General features: G+C 33.1%; 1 protein-coding gene across 3 annotated transcripts in view; it reads left to right on the forward strand.

The window, feature by feature from the left end:
* The window catches only part of SCFD1 (sec1 family domain containing 1), an 87,837-nt gene that overhangs the window by 38,533 nt on the left and 29,515 nt on the right, over positions 1 to 19,789 (forward strand). For all 3 annotated transcript variants that reach the window (XM_039870458.1, XM_039870459.1, XM_039870460.1), the window contains 2 exons: positions 15,177 to 15,273; positions 19,061 to 19,131. In XM_039870458.1, coding sequence (XP_039726392.1) covers positions 15,177 to 15,273; positions 19,061 to 19,131 — 168 coding nt within the window. The remainder of the gene's footprint in view (positions 1 to 15,176; positions 15,274 to 19,060; positions 19,132 to 19,789) is intronic.

Here is a 19,789-nt window from a genome sequence, read left to right on the forward strand (position 1 = left end):
AAAACGACAAAAACAGGATGATATGAGACAATAGAGAATGGCTGAGAGAGCTGCTCTCAGTGGTTAGGAGTAAGTAGGTAGGGAAATCACCTTTGATGAGGTGCTGTTTTGAATTGAGACCCGAATCACAAGAAGGAGCCAGTTTATGAAAATCACAGGGCCAAACATTCTAGGCAGAAGGACTAATAAGTGCAAAGGCCTTACATAGGAACAAGTTGATGTGTTTGAGGACCTAGAAGACTAATGTACTTAGGGTGAGTAGGGAAAGAGTGATAGACTGTGGGGTCAAGAGAAATAGGAATTTCAACATTATTAGAAGTCATTGGAGATAAATGACATGATCTGATTTATGTTTTAAGTGGAGAATGGACAGGAATGTGAGAGTGGTGAATTCTGGAAGTAAATGTGGAAATGAAAGAATAGCTGTTATAGCTGTCTTGGTGAAAAAAAAATGGTGTTTTTTAAGGCAAAGTGTACTTAAATTCTTTATGGTATTTATAATTTTACACTAATGATTGTACGTGTTTTTCCAAATAATTTTGTGCTAATGGAGGCTATCTGTCTGAAATACTTTAATATGCCACCATGCCTGACCCAAACAAATTCTGCTTTAAGACTTGGTCATTTCGCTCTCTTCATAAAAGAAGATGTTTCTTCAAGGGCTAATTGGCAAATATCTTATGCTAAGAAATGAATTTGTCATTCAAGGTGTTAAGTGATTTTATATGAAAGCTACACATTTTGGAAGTTTTTCGTTGTTGTTGTTGTTGTTTTTTTTGCTGTAACTTAAGGAAGACACCCTTTCCTAATAGGTTCTGATTTAAAGAAACTGTGCTATCAAGGACATTCATTTGCAGAAAGAAAATAATGTCAGTATGGAATACACTATTCTTCATTGGGTTGTTCTAAGAAACTCAGTTAATATCAGGTTTTTAAATATCATTGATAAAGCAGCATATACGTATAAATTATAGTTCCATTTAATAAATCACATACTCTGTTATCCTGATGTAAGAAATTCTATTAACAGAGAAAAATTGGAATATTTTCTGTGAAAAGTCCTCTTATAATGTTGACCATCTCTTTTAAGTCGTTCTTCTCCCTTTTCCCTAGCATATAAACTTCATTATTTCTAGTTATAAAATTTCTTCTCATAGTTTTTCATAATTATTAAATTTCTAATTATATAATGTTTACTTTTAAGCGTCATGTTTATACCATTCCTAAGTTCTTCTATCTACCTCTGGTTATAATGTTATTATTAGTTAAAGAAGTATTTTTCTCCATGATCTCTTGCACTCGTCACCAGAATTTAACCATCTGAGCTTCACTTATTTGTAAATGTTTATTCATGTAAGCAGTAAATATTTTTTTTACTTTTATTAGCAAGGATATTACGACTTTTTATACAGAGATCTCAGAACACTTCTCTTGATAATTGTCTATATTGCAGTTTTGCAATACGTCATTTTCTGAAACAGAGTCCTAGAAGAAATTAATTTCTTTAGAAGTCTTGGCAGTTATCCAGCAATTAATATTTTGGTAGAAAGTTAAAAACAGCGCACCAGTTTGCAACATCTTTAGCAAATGTTATCACTTAAGTTTATTTAGGTATTCTGAGTATTTTAGTGGCTTGGGTAGTTAACTTTGGTCTAATAGATTAAAGAGTAAATTGTTGGATTCTCATTTTTATTTGAGTAATCCATACCTTTTAAACCTTTTCCTTAGCAACTTTTTTATTTCTAATACAAATATGACTTTCCTCACTTGCTGGTTGTTGGGGAATGGCTTCTGGGATTACTTAATAATTTGTAGCTAAAATTTTAATTTATTTTAATTATTGTTATTCCACCTGCGTAGTCAAACTGAATTCAGTGCTCTTTAGCATCAGGTACCTAAGAAAAGTAAAAGTCACAGTATGCTAGAGGTAGAAATGGCATTATGTGCTCTTTCATCTCTTGCTCCCACTTGAGAGAGAGTTGTAACATCAGAATGCTCTTTCCTTTTGTAGCCAGCAAAGAACAAGCTGTTAATAAGCTGTTGTGAATCAAGTTTTCATTGATGCTGAATCCTCATTTTTGTTCTGCTACTTCTTGTGGAGAAAGTTAAGAGGTACTGAATTAGATCTAAAGATAACATCTGACTAAGCAAACATGTATAGCCTTAGGTCTACACTCAGCAAGGCTTAGCCCTTGCTAGTAATGCTAGCTTTTAACCACAGTCCCTCCTATGAGTGGGAAAAGAAGATCGTTTCTATAAAACTAAGTTACACAACTCAGAAAGACTCAATAAAGATGGTGATTTAATTGTTTAAATTTGTAGGGAGTAAAAAAAAAAAAACCCTTTCAAAAAAATTCAAAAAATATTAAAATTACTTTGCAAATGTCTTTAAATCTTTTTGTTCTACTTCAAAGCAACTGAAACTGGAAATTATAAGTGATCCCTTATAAAGATATGCTTTATGCAAGAAAGAAAAAAATTTCAGTCAGTGAACCTTGTACCCAAAGAAAAGTTCTTAGACCTTCATCAGGATTGACAGACAGTTGTACATTTTATGTCTTAAGTTAAAAGGCTATGTTTAAAACATACACAACACAGATCCTTTTTTACCATTATTTATATTAACCGACTTTGATTAACTGATCACTATTCTGCTCACAGTAAATTTTTAAAAATTCCTAGTATAGTAAATTTTACTATACTAGGAATCAGAACATTTCTCTGGCTGGATTTTGACTGATCTATTTTAAACAACCTCTTCTCCAGTGTATGAACTAAGAGAATGTTCTTATGACCTTGGTGTCTTCAAAGCAGGGGAAAAATATATTCTGTAGCAGGAAGTCCTCAATAGATAAGCTATCACCATCTCCTACCTCTTCTCATCCCAAATAAGATTAGTCAGTATCAGAATTTGAAAAAGTTTTCCTTACTTCAGGTATGACCAGAGAGAGCTCTCGAGAGTAGTCTTTGGTCATACCTAGAATAAGGAATATCATTCAACTTCCCACACATTGTGAATTTTTGGAGACTGCATCCACTTCCCCCCCCCACCCCCCAAAAGTATGAAATTACCATTCTCTAGCTCTATGTTCTCACTTCTCTGCCATATGCTTTTGTGAAGATGAAATGTTGTCATATAGCAAGACCCATTTAATAGATTCATAAAGGGTAAATTCAAAGAAATAAAGACTTCTCAAAACCCAGTAATAAAATAAACAACTCAGCTTAAAAAATGACCAAAATATTTGAACCAGAGACTTGACTGAAAAAATATACAGAAAATAAATAAGTTAAACATTCATAGTCATTAGAAAAATGCATACTAAACCACAATGAAAAACCACTACCCAGGATAAATGAAAACATATGTTCATTGTACACAAACATTCATAGCAGCATCTTTGTAATAGCCAAAAACTGAAAACAACACCATGTTCATCAACAGGTGAATTGGATAAACAAATCATAATATATCCTTACAACAGAATACTATTCAGCAATAAAAAGGAAAATATTTTTGATACATTATAACAATGTAATGAATCTCAAAATAATTAGAGTAAAAGAAGCCACATTTTTTAAAAAGTACATAATCTATGATTACATAAAATTCGTAAACATGAAGCTAATTTAGTGACAGAAAGTAAGTCAGTGCTTGTCTTAGGACAGGGAAAAGAGTGTTGGAGGGCCAAAAGGGAAGCATTATAACTAGGAAACTTCTGGGTAATGAATGATATGTTCACTCTCTGGATTGTCCTCATGATTTCATAGGTTCATAGATTTGTTAAAATTCTGTATTATATGTCAGTCACTTCAATAAAAGTGAAAACTTCAAATGGTTTAATGTGCATTTATTTTAAATCTTTTATAGATTAAAAGAAAAGATTTTTGTTTGAGTCGTCGAGAAAGCCAAAGATTAATGTCAGTAATTTGAACTTTTGGCTTTAGGTTTAAGGTGACCTAGAATAGCAAGAAACAGAGAATATGATACACAGTTTGTGAATAGGTAAGCCTGGGAGATTTGTACAGATTTTTCCTTTATAGGCTATGCAAAAGGATAAATGCAGGAAGTAGAAGCAAACAGACATGAACAATAAAATGTTTAAAATAAAAGGAGAGGATAGGTGCATTCCTTATTTCTTTAATACATTTCTCAGTTTATACCTTGACTTGTTCTACAGAATTCAAAGTTGCTTACAATGACAGCACGTAGAATAGCCAAATAGAGAATAATGAGATTCAGATATGTAAATTAGAGTAGAAAGTCTAAAATCAAACATAGTCCTTAAAAAATTCCTCTGTTCTTTGGCCTTCATTTTCCAGAGTCCTTCATGAACCTCCCATGGAACTTAGGACTTTTAAGCTAGTAGGAACCTTGGAAGAGTTCTGAGTAGATTCCACACATTAGTAGGTTTCTTTCTTGGTCAGATAAGGTTAAAAATATAATTTACTGTGTTCTCCTCTTGGAGATTCACAATGCAGTGTAATATGTAACATAGTCTGGAAGTCATGTGTTTAAAAAACTTAACCAGTATTTCTCAAATTCTTTTGACTTTGGCATACTTTTAGGTAATAGTTATAACCAACTCTAAGAAGTAGCATTCTGCTGAACATATTTTGTGAAATACTCTTGTTTAATAAATGAAGGAACCAAGACACCCCTCTCTTAGCTCCAAAACAAGTTAAATGTTTCCTAGTTAATGGCAGGGTTGGAACTCAGACTTGGAACTTTCTGTATTTTGTCTTGTTTTTTTTGCCATGCCATTTATCATTGTTATTCAGTTTCAGTCCAAATCAGTTTATCAAGTGAAGCCAAGAACGTCTCATTTAAAGAAATGCCTTAAAGAGCTTCACATTCTTTTACCTGACTCCTTCTGATAATGCCATTGTCCCTTTAATATATAATTATTGATAACCTACAATGTACAGTTCTGTGGCTGGTTCTTTCTTTAATCTTAGTGAAAATATTTACACTGTAATCGTTATGCAAATGCTGGAGCACTTTAAAAATAACATGCCTTTTGAGATGCTATATAAATTAGCTTCACTTTACTACAGTGCCTTATAGAGTGCTTTATACTTCACAAATATTTTACGATCAAACATAGTGTCCACAGATCATAATCCTAGGCTGAAGAATATGAACATGTGGTTTTTTTTCCTTTTCAAGGAAAGAACAAACTTTTTTATGTCAGATAATTTAACATAATAGATAATTTCCTCCGTTCTACAGAGGAAAATGAATCTCAGAGGTATTGAATAATTGACCAACTGCCAGAAATTGAACTTTGGCTTTTGACTTTTAAGTCTCATGCTCTGCCATATTGTAATTCCTTGAAATGTATCCACCAAAAATTTAGTGATAATTATTTTGCTCTTCTGTAATCTCTTTGGAGCAACTGTAGGATCATAAGTAATTTAAACAAAAAAATAGAGGGAAGTACAGACCCCTGATTGTCTTATTAAAATATTTGATCTTTTTTTGTTGTTGTTTCATTCATTTAAAAAATAGTCTTGTGTTTTTTGTTCATGAGTGCTTAAATAGAAAATGAAAATTAAGTAGTCAACTGTAATTAAGTTTCATAAAACACCCACTTTTCAAAATAATGGATTTTTTTTTAAAGGTCAGTTATGTTGAAGTACTGATAATCAAATTTCACACTAGGGTTACATACTGACTGGTAGCAAACACTAATACACACAAACAAATGTATTATATACTCTATTATAAATGTTAGACTGTATATATATATATGTATGTATGTATATATATTTTGAAGCACATGCAAAATAATCTCTAAATTATTTTGAGTCAGTTTATATATACCCATGAAGAAGTAAAAATGGAAGATTGTTATTCAAAGCTACAAAAATTTTCCCAAGATTTTGCAGACGTACTTTATTAAATGCGACCCTTTCTTTTGTTTTCCATTATATACATGCCTTTTTTCGATTTTTTTTAATAGGCTTTATTTTTTAAAGCCATTTTACATCTGAAAAATAGATGAAAAGTACAGAGAATTTCCCTATACTCCCTTAGCTACTCACCTCCAGATTCCCCTATTATTAACATCTTGAATTAGTGTGGTACATTTGTTAAAATTGATAAGCCAATATAAATACCTTATTACTAAAGTTCATAGTTTGCACTAGGATTCACTCTTTGTGTTATACATTCAATGGGTTTTGACAAATGTATAAAGACTCGTTACCATTTTACAGTATTATACAAAATAGTTCACTGCCCTAAAAACCACCTATGTTCCACCTATTCATCCCTTCTTCCTTGCCCCCAAATCCCTGACAACCACTGATCTTTTTACTGTCTCCACAATATTGTCTTCGAGAATATCATAGAGTTGGAATAATATAGTGTGTAGCCTGTTCAGATTGGCTTCTTTCACTTAGTAATATACACTTAAGATCCTTCCATGTTGGTTTCTTCCAAGTTTTTGACAGTTATGAATAAAGGTGCTATAGACATTCATGTGAAGGTTTTGGGTGGATGTAAGTTTTCAACTCTGTTGGCTAAATACCAAAGAGGGTGATTGCTGAATCATATAACAGTATGTTTAGGTTTGTAACAAACTGCTAGCTACCAAACTGTTTTCCAAAGTGGCTATTATCATTGCAATCCCACCAGCAACAAATGAGAGTTCCTGTTGCTCCATGTTCTTGCTGGCATTTGTCAGTATTGGATTTCAGCCATTCTAATAGGTATGTATAGATATCTTGTTGTTTTAATTTGCAGGTCTCTAATGACATATGCTGTGGAGCATCTTTTCATATACTACTTGCCGTCTGTATCTTTGGTGAGGTGTCCGTTCAGGTCTTTGGCCCATTTTTTTAATTGGGTTACTTGTTTTCTTTTTGTTGAGTTTTAAAAGTTCTTTGTATTTTTTGGAAATACAAAAGACATATTTAAATGGATTTAAATCCATTAAAGGATATGTCTTTTACAAATATTTTCTCACAGTCTATAGCTTGTCTTCTCATTCTCTTGACAATGTCTTTCAAAGAACAGAAGCTTTTAATTAAGTCCAGCTCATTGATTATTTTTTTCATGGATTGCGCCTTTGGTGTTGTATCTAAAAAGTCATCAATATGCCCAAGGTCATCTAAATTTTCTCATAAGTTATCCCCCAAGAGTTTTATAGTTTTGCATTTTACATTTAGGTCTGTCGTCTATTTTTAGTTAATACATGTGAAAGTTGTCTGTGTGTAGATTCATTTTTTTGCATGTAGATAGATGTCCAGCTGTTCTAGCACAATTTTTTGAAAAGACTGTCTTTTTCCATTGAATTGCATTTGCTTTTCTGTCAGAGATCTTTTGACTTTGTGTGCGTCTATTTCTCCACTCTTTTCTGTTCCGTTGATATATTTGTCTACTTTTTGGCGAGTACACAATCTTAATTACTGTAGCTTTATTGTAAGTCTTAAAAATCAGGTATTGTCTAGTCCTCCATTTTTTTTTTCCTCTTTGAACAGGGATCCCTAAACCCCTATTAGGAAACAAGCCACACAGCAGGAGGTAAGCAGCAGGCTAGCAAGCAAAGTTTCATGTGTATTTGCAGCCACTCCCCAGTGCTAGCATCGTGGTCTCAGATCATCAGGCGTTAGATTCTCATAGAAGCACTGGTCCCTGGTGCCAAAAGGGTTGGGGACCCTTGTCCTTGAATATTACATTGGCTCTTTTGGGTGTTACAAGTTTTCATATAAACCTTAGAGTTAATTCGTCAGTATCTACAAAATGACTTGCTGGAATTTTGATTGGGATTGAATCTGTAGATCAAATTGAGAACGGACATCTTGACAATTTTGAGTCTTACTATTCATAAACATGGAATATCTCTCTATTTATTTAGTTATTCTTTGATTTCTTTCATCAGCATTCTATAGTTTTTCTCATATAGATCTTGTATATATTTCATTAGATTTATAACTATTGCACTTATTTATGTTTTGAATACTAATAGAAATAGTATTGCTCTTTTAATTTCAAATTTTAATTGTTCATAGGTATTGGAAAGCAATTGACTTTTATATATTAACCTTGCATCCTGCAACCTTGCTGTAATTAGTTATTAGTTTTTCGTAGTTTGTTTGGGGTTTTCCATATAGACATGTCATCTGTGAACAAAGACAGTATTATTTTTTTCCCATGCTGTATTCCGTTTGTTTTCTTGTCTTACTGCATTTGTTAAGGCCTCCACTATGATGTTGACAAGGAGTGTGAAGAGACATCGTTGCCTTTTTCCTCATGTAGGCTTTGACTTTTGTGTATTAATCTTGTATCTTGAAACCTTGCTACAGTCGCTTATTCCAGAAATTTTGTGTTGTTTCTTTAGCATTTCCTACATTGACAGTCATGTCATCTGCAAACAAAGACAGTTTTATTTCTTCCTTCCCAATGCATATCCTTTTATTTTATGTTTATTGTATTAGGGCTTCCAGTATAATGTTGAATAGGAGTGTGAGAGGGGGCATCCTTGCCTTGTTTCCAGAATTAACAGGTGAGCATCTAGTTTTTCATTTGCATTCTGTTTTCTGGAAGACATAGAGAATTAGTATAATTCCATCCTTAAATGTTTGATAGAATTCACTAGTGAACCCATCTAGACCTGATGCTTTCTGTTTGGGAAGGTTATTAATTATTGGTCAATTTCTTTAATAGATATAGGCCAACTTAATTATGTTTCTCCTTTAGTGAGTTTAGGTAGATTGTGTCTTTCAAGGAATTGGTTTATGTCATGGACTCAGTTGATGGCCCCTCTTTCATTTCTGATGTTAGTTGTTTGTGTTCCCTCTCCCTTTTTCTGAGTTAACCTGGCTAGAGATTTGTCAGTTTTATCGATCTTTTCCAAGATCAGCTTTTGGTTCCAGTGATTTTTCTCTATTTCTTGTTTTTAATTTCATTGATTTCTGCTTATTTCATTGATTTCTGCTCTGATTTTTATTCTTCTGCTTACTTTGAATTTAATTTTCTCTTTTCCTTGGCGTATCTTTTTAAGAGTTCAACATATTGGTAGTATAAATTAAAACTAAATGTCCTAGTAAAATAAAACTTATAATTGTTTACAAGTGTCATGTAAATCTCTATTTTTTTCAGAAATATACAGATAAAGCAGTTTTTTGGTATTTCATTATAATAAAGTTGCTAATGTTTGTATTTTTAACACTTGTCATCTATAAAGACCACTTCGTGTACATTTTTATTACATAGATCATTGTAGTCAGAATTTAAGTATTTTTAGTAGGAGTCAATAGATATGATAAATTTATAAATTAGAGTTGTTTCCTTATTCTAAAATAGATTTAAGGCAGCTTTCAATAAATAGCACATATGACAAAAATAATGAAAAAGAAACAGAATAGTTGCTATATAGTTATAATGGCAATTCTCAAATTTGGCTTGGAAATTTCTGAAAACCAAGATAAAAAGTAAGAGGCAATTAAGTTTAAAAATAAACTTCTTATCAAAAAGGAGAATTTCAGTTTTTTACTCTAAGCAAAGTGTTCCTTAGCATTGCCTATGTCAGGCATTATCTAGAGTAAAATGAGTGATGTGATGATGCAGTATTTTAATATCAGTTACAATCATGGATTTGGTATGGCAACTTTAATGAAAGCCAAAATATAATAATAATGAAGAAATGTAATTAAATGAAGTTATCAGGGTAGAAAGATCTAAGTTTATAGCCTTTTAGTATCTAGAATTAAAGAATTGCACATTCTTTAATATATTACCACTTTTTTAAAACTGGGCTTTTGATAAGGAATTAGATAACAGAGAAGTTGAAGTTACGCATTCTGATTCTGTTCTGATATGGTGATTCAAAGCGATGCCAGAATTTCACTGGTTTTGGTTGAGAGAAAAATGCATATGTTTAGAAATAAGATATCCAAGTAGTGAGGTTGATGCCTTTGGTAGAAATTGAAGATCTTAACCAGGTTCCATACCAGTACACTGTCCCACCTCTGTACAGAAGTAGGAAGAGGTATAAGAATGAACTTTATTCAGGATTTCTAAGTCATGCCGACATATGGGCAAGTGCCCCAAAGTAAATATTTCCAGCCACCTGTGTTATAGAGCACCTCCAAATATAATTTCATGGATCATCTGGTTTTTTTGCAACATAATTTTTCATGTTGGCACACCCATTCAAACCCATCAGTTTGAAATGCAACAAAATATACATCAAAATAACTGAAAATATATTAACGTGCTATTTCATTTATTAATAAAAAGCACCTGAATTTTTGAGAATTCCATTCATCTTGCAAGGCACAAGGCATACAATAATGAAAAAGTAGTTACAAATTTATTCTCTAGTGACATATACACAGACTATTATGATACAGCATACAGGTGCTGTGCACCTGGAGGATGTAATATCCATATAGAGCCCTGACAAATGATAAGTAAACATAAGAAGAAATGACAAGAAACGCTAGGGTGTAAATGATCTTCAACTAGGTATGGGGTATATCTTAAAGGTATAATTCTAAGTTCATTTTAGCTTAGGATCTACTTTCCTGTAGATATTATGTGATAGGTCTCCTACAAACTATTTAAATTCATAATATGGAATATTCCTAATGTTATGTTGCAACAGAAGGGTTTACCATCATCCCCTTCTTCCTGTGAGAAGTAGGGGGAGAGGATATTTGGATTATTAACAGTAAAAGGAAGTATAGCTCTCTTTTTTTTTTTACTTTCACCGCTGACTAGTGCGTTGGGTAAAAATCGGGGCTTAGAAAAGAGGGAAGGCCAAGGAACACCAATATAGACTTTGTCATCAACCAGTCATTGAAGTGAGAAATGAGAATTTTAGTTAGCAGTGAGTCCCAGAATGGTGGCGTCTGTAGCTAGAATGGAAAGAGGAACAGTAAAGAGGAAGAAGACATACCTCTCAGTTGTTGGAAGGAAAAGGGAATTCGTTTCATCTCCAGTATGGGCCACATGACAGATGTTTTAGATGATTTTCAAAAGGCAAATTATGTGTACTACAGTTGACCCTTGAACAACACGAGGGTTAGGGGCGCCATCCACCCCCAACTCAAAATTGCAAATACCGTTTTCAATCTGGTTGGTTGAATCCACAGACAGAAAACCCCAGGGATATGGGGGCCAACTGTATATTTATTAAAATACTCTGCATATAGGTGGACTCACACGGTTTAAACCCCTGTTCAAAGGTCAGCTGTACTTATAGATCCCAGATGACTCTTAAGAGTTTTTCATTATTGTAAGGGAAGGGACAAGCTGGTTATTAAGAGCACCCTTTCTATTCTTTCCAAACCCAGTAGGCTGTCACCGGTCAAAAAAGGCTGTGTACGTGTGCGCGCGTGTGTGTGTGAGATGTTAATTTAACAAATGTTGAGTCAGTGTACTGAAAAGTGAAAAAACATCAGCCTGATTGTCCACTGATAACTCTGAAATTTGGAGAAAAACACTAGACTTTTTAAAAAAATTAGATTCCTCTCTTAGCCCTTCTAAAGGAATTTTGAGAAATTCCTTCATGACTCTCAGAATTTATGTTCACTAGGTATAATTTCTGTTCCATGTATAGTCCTTTGGTTTTCTATAAAATTCCCTTCTTACTCATTTATTCTTAATATTTATTGAAGCTACCAAAAATCTGTTTATCTTGACCTTGTTATTTTGTTTTATATTTTTAATTTGTCTGTTTTCCATATAACTCTTGTTATCCAAATTGTTTTCTTCTTTGAATTCATATTGTATTAAAATAATCTTTGTGATTATAGAAATTGCTTCTGAGTATTATCCCTTATTTCAAGAAATTGAGAAAGGACCTATAGATATTATACCTCTAGCCAAATAACCTTTTGCCACATATACATAAATTATGTGTATTACCAACAAAAACCAAATATGTACTAATTGACAAATATACTTTCTTTCATAAAGCATATACGAAGGAAGCAATAAATTGTACTTGAGGAAAATATAATTTTCCCTGCTCTTTATCTGTGGTGTGCATTGGAGTCTGACTTGGATTTGAGTCTCAACTCTCTACTACTTCCTCTCTGGTAACCTTGAATAATAATATTTTTCTCTGTGTCTGTTTCTTCATCTTTAAAATGTGACTAATAATTTTTGGCTCATAGTGTTATTTGGAAAATTAAAATGAGATAATATCTAAATTAGTAGTTTTTAAACACTGTTCTCTGGTACCCTAGAGCTCTGTAGAGACATTTAATGGGTCACTTGTATCTATTTTATGTTTAGGGTTCTGCAGAAGATTTGGTTTGAGAATGAGGGTCCTCTGTTTTAAACAGGTTCTCTGTTTAAAAACATTCGAAAGCCATAGCTTTAAGTAAAGTTCCTTGTCCATAATAGACACTGAGCAGATACTAATTCTCTTAGGCAGGTTAGAAAATCTCTACTCCTTTCCTTCCTTCATGGGACTCCCTCCCAATCAATATATTGAAACGCTAAATTACTTTTACTTAACTGCTTTATTGAAGTATAATTCACATACCATATAATCACTTATTTAAAATGCACAATTCATTGTTTTTTAATATATTCACAAGAGTTGTGCAACCACAACCATAATGTAATTTTATTACATTTTCACCATTTCCAAAAGAAACACTCTGCCCATTAGCGATCAAACTAAGTTGCTTTTGGATTTTGTTTCCATTGCTTCTTAGAAGTTAAAGTGTAAGTAAATACATCAAGAAGAACAAAATGAATCTATGTTTATAGCTACATAGATAAGTGAACCATGTTTCTTCACTGATTTATGTAGGTACAGACATTAGATTCCATTATGGCAGTGTACTTTATTAAATCACTAAAGACTTGTTTTTTTAAATTTTTTTACTTCTAGAAGTTCATTAATCTACTCCCATGACTTTCAAAGATGACTACTTGATCTGTATATGTCCTGCTCTTAGCTTAGAAATTAAACAAATATTTTCTCAAGTACCTGTTGTGAGCCAGGTGCTACATTAATTAGACTCTTAGAGTTAAACATTTCATTAGACACCCTCTAAGGAGTTTATACTTTTAGAAGGGTAGCATAGAAACAAAAGAGAGGAATATAGTATGATCATAGTTATTATGGAGAGGTGTGTAAAGTGCTGTTGGTACACATTTAAGAGAGTAATAAGTTCAGCCAAGGATAAGAAGAGGGAGTGGGCAAGAAGGGGAAAGAACAGAGATTGAAGAAAGAGTTGCAAAGAAACTAGTCCTTGAAAATGAGTAGGATTCACTGGGCAGGTGATGGAGGAGGAATATATCGTAAAAAAGCTAAGAATCCTGAAGCCTAAGCGTAGCGGGTTAAAAGAATACACACATTTAACATAAAGTCATTACATAATGCGTTATTTGATGTGACTAAAGGGAATTGATCCTAGTGTATTGTGGTAAAACAGAAAAAGTTGGCTGGAACAGATTGTGAGGGCCTGAAAGTCAGTGTCTTATTTTATCACATCCTCCTCCCCAAACCACCCCATCCATTTCTGGCTTCAATCTACGGATAATTAGCCTTTCTGAATCTAATATTCACACCAACGTAGTTCAGTACTGCCAGCTTCCTAGCTCCCCAGGAGTTATCTTTGACTTTACTACTTTGCTTTCCATATCTATTCTCATGTTAATTATTAAATATTTGTCTCTTCTTTTCCATTCCCACAGCCACTACCCGGGTCTCCTAACTAGGATCTCTCTTCTCTTTCTTTCATCCATTTTTAATATTATATTTTTTCATTCCTCGGACTTTACCTCATCTGTTTTGGTATTCAGTAGCTGAAACAGCTCCTATAATGGAGTCCAAAGAAGATGAAGGGCCAAAGAGTTTATAAAAAGGAAAACTCTTGTAAAGTTAATTTAATCTTATCAAGAGCTCATTGATAAGGAAATTCTTCATGTACTACTGTAGAATATATCATTGAGTGAAGGCAAGGGACAGAAGAATAGAGTATATTATCTTTTGTGTCAGAAAATGGAGGAATATTAGAAAATAGACTTTATTTGCTTAAAGAAACTGAAAAACTGTGGAAGGAATAAAGTAAACACCCATAAGAATAGATGGAAATGAGGTGGAAACCAACAGGGATGAGGACAGGTCTCAATGTATACCTTTTTATGTTTGGATTTTTCAACTGAATATTTTATCTATTTAAAACTGTGGTCTTGTGTGCCTCTTGAGGTGGTTGGGATTGAGCACCTCTGACTGATTTCTTTTTGTCTCACATATGAAATCACCCCTTGGCCTACCATCCAGATTTATGCAGTCCAGTTATGTCTTGTTAAGATCCCTTTAACTGACATGAACTCTCCATGTTGCCAAATCACTTTCAGAGCTCGACTCAAAATTCATCAGTCCTCCTCTACAATTGATGAACTATTTCATTCTGTCACCTTAGCTTAATATATTTATTTATGTTCTATATTTATACTTTGGTTCTTTATTGGTATCTCTGAGTATTGTAATTTATTTCATAAATGGTTTCTATTCTCTCTTAGGTTAATACCTTCAATAGAAAGCATATTCTTTTCTCTCTTTTGTATTATCTGAAGTACAATGCAATAGATATTTGGTAATGACAATTTTTAATTACTTTGGAGGATCCTAATGTGTTAATTTCATTTGGATAATTTTAATCAACAAATTTTAAATTAGAAAAGGTATACAGAAAAGCTATTTGACTACTTTTCCATTATCTAAAACTTCAAAGTATTAAGCGAGAATATTAATGAGGAAAAAGTTTTATTTAAAAACCATTGCTAATAATTTAATTAGGATAACTTTCTGTCCAATTAATGTGAAAATATGTAGATTTGTACCCTAAAAAAAATAACCATAACATGACCATTAATTTGCATGAACTAGAATACTATTTGTGGACTAGAATACTATTTGTGGGCTAGTTACTAATTCATATAGTAATTGAGATTTGTATGATTTTTATCTTTACTAATATAAATATGACATATAGAATTGATTTTGAGTTTTAAGTCAAATATGGTAAACAAAATAGTCTATTTTTTACATTAAGTGCATGATCTAAATAAGAAACTTTAAATTCTGTTAGAAAATGAACCTTTGTTTTTTAAATCGATCATAGAAAATAGAAACTTGTAAGTTGAGAGGCCCTATAGTTTTTATTGATTGAAGTATTTAATATTTATTTTGATACAGGCAAGAAAACTAGATGTGTATTTTGAATATGAAGAAAAAATAATGAGCAAAACTACTCTGGATAAATCTCTTCTAGATATAATATCAGATCCTGATGGTATGTATCATGAATTTGAAGTTAATGTAAGTTTCACATCTGATGAATCCAGCATTTTCAATTTGAGTGAAATCTGAATAGAATTGTTGTTTTTCTGGCAATCTGTGCTAATAATGAGATAATTACATGAACTATTTTCTGTTGAGAAGTTTGTAGCATAGTAGTTTATAAAGTGAGAAAATGATTTGTATTTTATTTCACTGAACTTTGATGATGTTTAAGCACTTTTTATATTCATTAATTTAAAGTGATACATCTGAAGCTCAATTTCTGCTGGTTCCAGGAAGATTTGAAGGTATAACATTCAAAGCAGGTGTCTCTAAATGATACTCTTTCTAATTATTTTGGTTTAACCCTAAAGAATTTCCTAAAAAGATGTATCTAAAACTAAATTCTATTTTAAATATTTAGAGAATTAACTTTTGAAGAAACTTTCTTTGGTCGATTCCTTTATATTTTACATTTATCTAAATATTTGTATGTTAGATTTTCTTAAAACTATTTGTACTTGGAAAGTGTAATCTAATTACTGTTTTCAATTATAATGATTGTGAGACCTAAATAGAATTTTAGCCTCTAAAAATCTCTAAACTTGAGAGATTTATTGATCGTTTCAAAGTAGTTTTCAATTCCAATCTCACCTCTTTGCCAAAATGAATATAAAGCATATAAGCTCTATTCATCTTATATTTTTCACACAAGCTATTCAGCTGAATGATGATGGTTTGTGAGTCTGAGCTCTGGTATGAGTTTTAGACTTTATTTCAAATTGGCAAGTAATAAAAAATGTCCAGTTTGTAATTAAAGGTTCTATTCATAAAACCTTCTAAGAAGCCATAAGTATTGCTCACGCTTTTAAAAAGTTAGGCTTGTAGTGAGAATATAACATTTCGAAGGTATTTGCACTTTACAGTGCAGAATATATATAAGTCCGTTACTTCGGAGCTATTCCTTGTTATTTACAATAACTTTTGAGTAATGTTAAAGCAAATACGTGCGTTGATAAAAAGGCAAACAATCTTTTTTTCTTCCTTTCTCTTTACTTTCTCAAACTATTTTTAAAGATGTTAAGTAATGCAGAGCAAAGTAGGCATTTATGCAAAATGGAAGTCTGGCGTCACTTTAGCCCAGAACAAGATGTTGGAACCTGAGAAGAATGAGAAGGGCATCTACACATGGAGTAGTAGGAGGGTTAGTGATCTAGCATGAGGTGTTTGAAGTCTAAGTGAAGTGAACAGTGTCCACATGTGGAAGCAATCCAGCAGAGTGTAAGAGCTCTAACGGGTTGCTGCATAGGAGCAACCTAGCATCAGCTCAGATGGGGTAAGAACTATGGCCAGGCATATGGGTGGGTCCATTGCAGGGAATCACAACCCAAATGGAGTGAGGAAGCTTCCATGCAGTCAAGGAGATGGCAGCAGAAATAGGATATTTGTTCCATACAGAGGACTGGTTAAATTAGTAAATAGATCAGATAATATAAAGGGATCCAGGTTTCCCATTGTCAGAGAAGGAAGTTATAAATATGGAAAGGGAGAAAACTAGAATGATCCCAGTAATGTTGGATTGGAATTGGAGGTACTGGGTTGGACTTAGTGTTTCACTCTATATTTGTCAGAGAAGTAAATATAGATATGCATGTGTGTGTGTGTGTGTGTACATCTGGGAGCAACAATACCCTAATAGTAAAGATTTTAGCTTATAAATAACATTTTACATTAGGATTCATTGGAGAAGTGGGCGATTCTAGGGCTGAGGTAGGGAGAGAAAGTATAAAAGATGCCTGGAAACTCTGACTTTAAAAGAGAGAGCAGTTATAGTAGAAACTTAGGTGTTACAAGAGAACCCAGGCTATATCTGCAGGCTCTAGAGTACTGGCAGTTGTAAAGGATACATTTTTACAATTTCCATTTGGTTCCCCTGTGGTTGCTGTCATTGTAAGCATGAGGGTATTCTATAAGCCTTGCCATCATATGACTCTTTAAATCCTTAGCAGAGGTTTGGGGCATTTATCAACACTATAGCAACTATAAAATATGTTTCTCCTTGAAGAAAGGTGAGAACTGTTCCTTCTCTAAGCAGAATAAGTGCCTAGTATTAGAAAAGGCTATGCTAGATGCCAAGGATATTAAAAGCAACAGCAGAGACCCACAAGCCCCTTAAACTCTGAGGAAGGAGAACCTCTCCTGTCTTAGGAGCCATGGTCCCAAGAGGCTGGAGCAAGCCCCTTTCTCTTTTTCTTCTAGCTGCTTAGCCAGAGTTGCAGGAAATGCACAATGGAGCAGAGTAACTAAAGCCAAAGCATTTTGGCTGGAGAACCAAAAAGGGGAGGGCTAAGGGAACTGGAAGTGTCAGGGAGATTGCAGAGAGGAAGGAGCTCAGGAAAGCAACCCCATACAGTTGTTTATGAATTCCTGGGCTCACTCCTGAACTGCACATATGTGAATGTGATCCTAAACAACATTCCAAAGACTGAAAAGTAAAGAGCTAGATGACCTCCCAGTTCCCATATTGGCCACCGGGTAGCAAGATAGATCCTAGTAGCACTGCAAAAGTTTTGAAAATAGAATCTGTAATGGAACCACAACACACAGGAAAGATGCTAGGAACTTTAGCCTGAACCCAACCAGCCTAATTACCTGCAAAAAACAAAAATATTAGCTTTCTCTTAGGATTTAAACAAGACCTTGAATCTCATAACCTAATATTCAGAATGTCCAAGATACGATATTTATTTGCAAACATGAGAACTTTGGAAAACTGATTATTGATCTTTGTCATATATAGAGAGTAAGGATAATTTGAGAATGAGTGTCTGGATTCTAAGCCATATTTAAAAAATCAGTGGTTCATCAGTCATGTTTTTTTGAAAAACTAGTTTTTATTCTATAATAAAGTATAACAATTCAAGTTCTTGAGTATTAGGACACACTTGAAGTGAGAGTGCATATTATTTGTTGAGTAGTGAAACTGTGTTAACTTATGACCAATTACCTATAACCTTTATCACTGTGCACCAGATATGCCCACTAGCAGAGGGAAGAATAAATGAGTTTCTCTGGACAGTTTTGGGCTTTGGGTAATAGGAGTAGTAGCTTGAAGCACCCACTGCAAGCAAGAAATTTCTTTGAAATCTTATGTTTTATCTTAAAATTTCAGGCAAATATATTTTTGCATAGTACAGCAATGTTTATTTTAATATGAATGTATTGTTTTTCCAGACCTTATGTAAGTAATATAATACCCTTCAGAAAGAGGAAACATGTTTATCTAGTGACTCCAATTTGTGAAGTTTGACCTTAGGCTCAGTTAGGTGATTTTAGCCAGAAAGGTTTCATACCCTAATCCCTGGGGTAACCATGCAGCCAATTTCCCAGGACAGTCCCATTTTGATACCAGTTGTGCTTACATAATTATTACTACTAACATCTCCTTCCCACCTCAATAGTATCCTGTTTTAGAATTGTATGATCACCTACCTATACCTTTCTTCCTTTTTGAGTTTATATCTAAAAGGTAAATCTAAACATTATATACAGTTTGGAAGAGAGAATGGAGATACTTCCATATCCCATCCTTTTCATCCCAGAGCAGTTCATCTTTTCATATCTATGTTTTACATGGTTATAATGATAGTGCCTGTAACCTTAAATCAGCTAAATCAAGGACCATATTTTGTCTACTCACATTTATATATGCCTTGAATTTTTGTATACTTGTGTTGATTAAATTCTACCAGAATTTTGAAGAGTATTTTTTTTTTAATACTCTGTTTTCCCCTACGTAGCAGGAACTCCAGAAGATAAAATGAGGCTGTTTCTTATCTATTACATAAGCGCACAGCAAGCACCTTCTGAGGTATGTCCTCTGTATTCAGTTGTTGAGAAGAAGTAGAAACAACTGTTTGTTTCTAAAATGAAGTAAACATCACTATGGCCAAATAACTACTTCATTCCTTTCTTTAAAAGGAAAACAATTTGACGTCCATTACAGAATATAGAGGAGTCACTTGAGAGAAAATATCCAATGTTGCAGAAAGTTCTGTAAATATTGTAATTTAGTAAGATTAAAGTTTAGATTGTCATAAGATTCATATAAAAATGAAGTTGAGATATTTCGTATTGCAACAAAATAACCACTTTTATATCAATACATTTCTAAAAATGATTGGAAAATGACCAATTTTCCTGCTAGATTATTTTTTCTCACTAAAAGCATGGATTGTGGGTAATTCTGTTTTTTATAATGAGCCATCATTTGCTTTTGAGGAAAAAAAATTTTAATGTATAGGTAATTAACTTACTGTTAAGGAAACAGTGATATTGGTGTCAGTCTTGTTGCTAGGTTAGAGACCTGTTAACTCAGTATGATTTTACTGGATAAGCAATAATCATAAGAATTTTGGAGATGACATCTGGAATGATATGACTCTTGTAAACTCTTCCTTTGCTGGTAGCATTTATTTTTTTAATATCCATTATAATCGGCATTTCTTTTGGTCAAAAATTTTTGGTGT

This window comes from Pteropus medius, unplaced genomic scaffold (genome assembly GCF_902729225.1).
Source record: "Pteropus medius unplaced genomic scaffold, Ma_sr-lr_union100, whole genome shotgun sequence".
Classification (NCBI taxonomy): Eukaryota; Metazoa; Chordata; class Mammalia; order Chiroptera; family Pteropodidae; genus Pteropus; species Pteropus medius.